This window comes from Mandrillus leucophaeus, unplaced genomic scaffold, assembly GCF_000951045.1.
Source record: "Mandrillus leucophaeus isolate KB7577 unplaced genomic scaffold, Mleu.le_1.0 Scaffold420, whole genome shotgun sequence".
Taxonomy (NCBI): Eukaryota; Metazoa; Chordata; class Mammalia; order Primates; family Cercopithecidae; genus Mandrillus; species Mandrillus leucophaeus.
The window spans coordinates 67,621-69,273 of NW_012104477.1; the positions used below are offsets into that span (position 1 = coordinate 67,621).

A 1,653-nucleotide genomic window follows, 5' to 3' on the forward strand; every position below is an offset into this window, starting at 1 on the left:
CAGGTGGATCATTTGAGGTCAGGAGTTTGAGACCAGCCTGGCCAACATGGTGAAACCCCATCTCTACTAAAAATACAAAAATTAGCCGGGCATTGTGATGTGTAATGTGTGCCTGAAATCCCAGCTACTCGGGAGGCTGAGGCAGGAGAGTTGCTTGAACCCAGGAGGTAGAGGTTGCAGTGAGCCGAGATCATGCCACTGTACTCCAGCCTGGGTGACAGAGTGAGACTCCATCTCAAAAAAAAGGCAATTAAGGTTAAATATACTTATGTCCTCACATAGTATTTTATAATCAAACATAATTAAGTCAAAATGCCATTTACACTTTTGCTGATTTAGGACAATAACTGAAGAACACTGATAGTCATAAAGAATACCCAACCTTTATATTAAAAAGGAGACCTTTTTGAAGAAAATATCCAGGGGATGTTTATTTGATCTGAAATATGCATGGAAATTATATAATACACTGATTAGGAAGGGACATTTGGAAGAGAATAATCTGGGAATAAACACTTTATCAGCTGTTGAATTTTTGGATGTCATTCTTTTTTGTTTATCCATTCTGTCCTGTTGGTAAAGGGTGAAGGAGTGAAAGTCTTACAGAGGGGAGCCTTATTAAACTGTACATTCGTTTAGGGAAACTGCCCATTCTCAGTCCTCACTGGCTGCTACAATGGGCACCTGTCTCCTTCAGCTTAGCAGTGAAGCCTGATATTGGACTTTGCCTGCATCAAATGTTTTTCCTTGGTGGAAATTATCGTGCCATTTGTTGGTGATTTAGGAATAATTGCAATTGGTAGGGACATAGCCTCTGTCTCATTGAGAAAATAGCTAATTGTTTGGGCTATGAATAGGGAAACTGGGTTTGACATGGATTAATAGTAATCTCTTTCAGGGCAAGTATTTCTGAATCAACTCAGATTTTTTACATTGTTTCTGATGAAACGTAATTTTTTTCTTTCCTCACATTTTGAAAGTGTCGGTTCATATTGCCCTTTTTTCTGAAGGTTCCTGTGAGACGAATAGAAGGAACTTGGGAAGTAAGCAAGTGTTTTTTGCCTCTGTTTCCTGCAGGTCCCAGTAGGGATGGCACAATCAGCGAGGACACCATCCGAGCCTCTCTCATCTCAGCGGTCAGTGACAAACTGAGATGGCGGATGAAGGAGGAAATGGATCGTGCCCAGGCAGAGCTCAATGCCTTGAAACGAACAGAAGAAGACCTGAAAAAGGGTCACCAAAAACTGGAAGAGATGGTTACCCGTTTAGATCAAGAAGTAGTAAGTGACTCATTAAAGACTTAAAAGTTTTGGATTGAATTGTAGCCATGGCAAAGTGTTCTATATGTATCCTGGATGTTGTGGGCATAATAGGAGTTCAGAAAATTATAGGCATCTTTAGACATGTGAATGTAATTTTTTATAGCTTTGTTTATAGTGGAGCCTATGTCTGGTATTTGGTCTTTGATTGGGAGGGGAATAATATTTAGACCATTTTGTTTGCACCTTGTATCAGTCCATTTTCATGTTGCTGATAAAGACACATCCGAGACTGGGGAGAAAAAGAGGTTTAATTGGACTTACAGTTCCACATGGCTGGGGAGGCCTCAGAATCATGGTGGGAGGGAAAAGGCATTTCCTTTTTTTTTTTTTT

At 40.2% G+C, this 1,653-nt stretch overlaps 1 protein-coding gene across 2 annotated transcripts in view; it reads left to right on the plus strand.

The window, feature by feature from the left end:
* The window catches only part of TSG101 (tumor susceptibility 101), a 64,410-nt gene that overhangs the window by 54,982 nt on the left and 7,775 nt on the right, over positions 1-1,653 (plus strand). For both annotated transcript variants that reach the window (XM_011992912.1, XM_011992911.1), the window contains exon 8: positions 1,078-1,280. In XM_011992912.1, the coding sequence (XP_011848302.1) occupies positions 1,078-1,280 (203 nt within the window). The remainder of the gene's footprint in view (positions 1-1,077; positions 1,281-1,653) is intronic.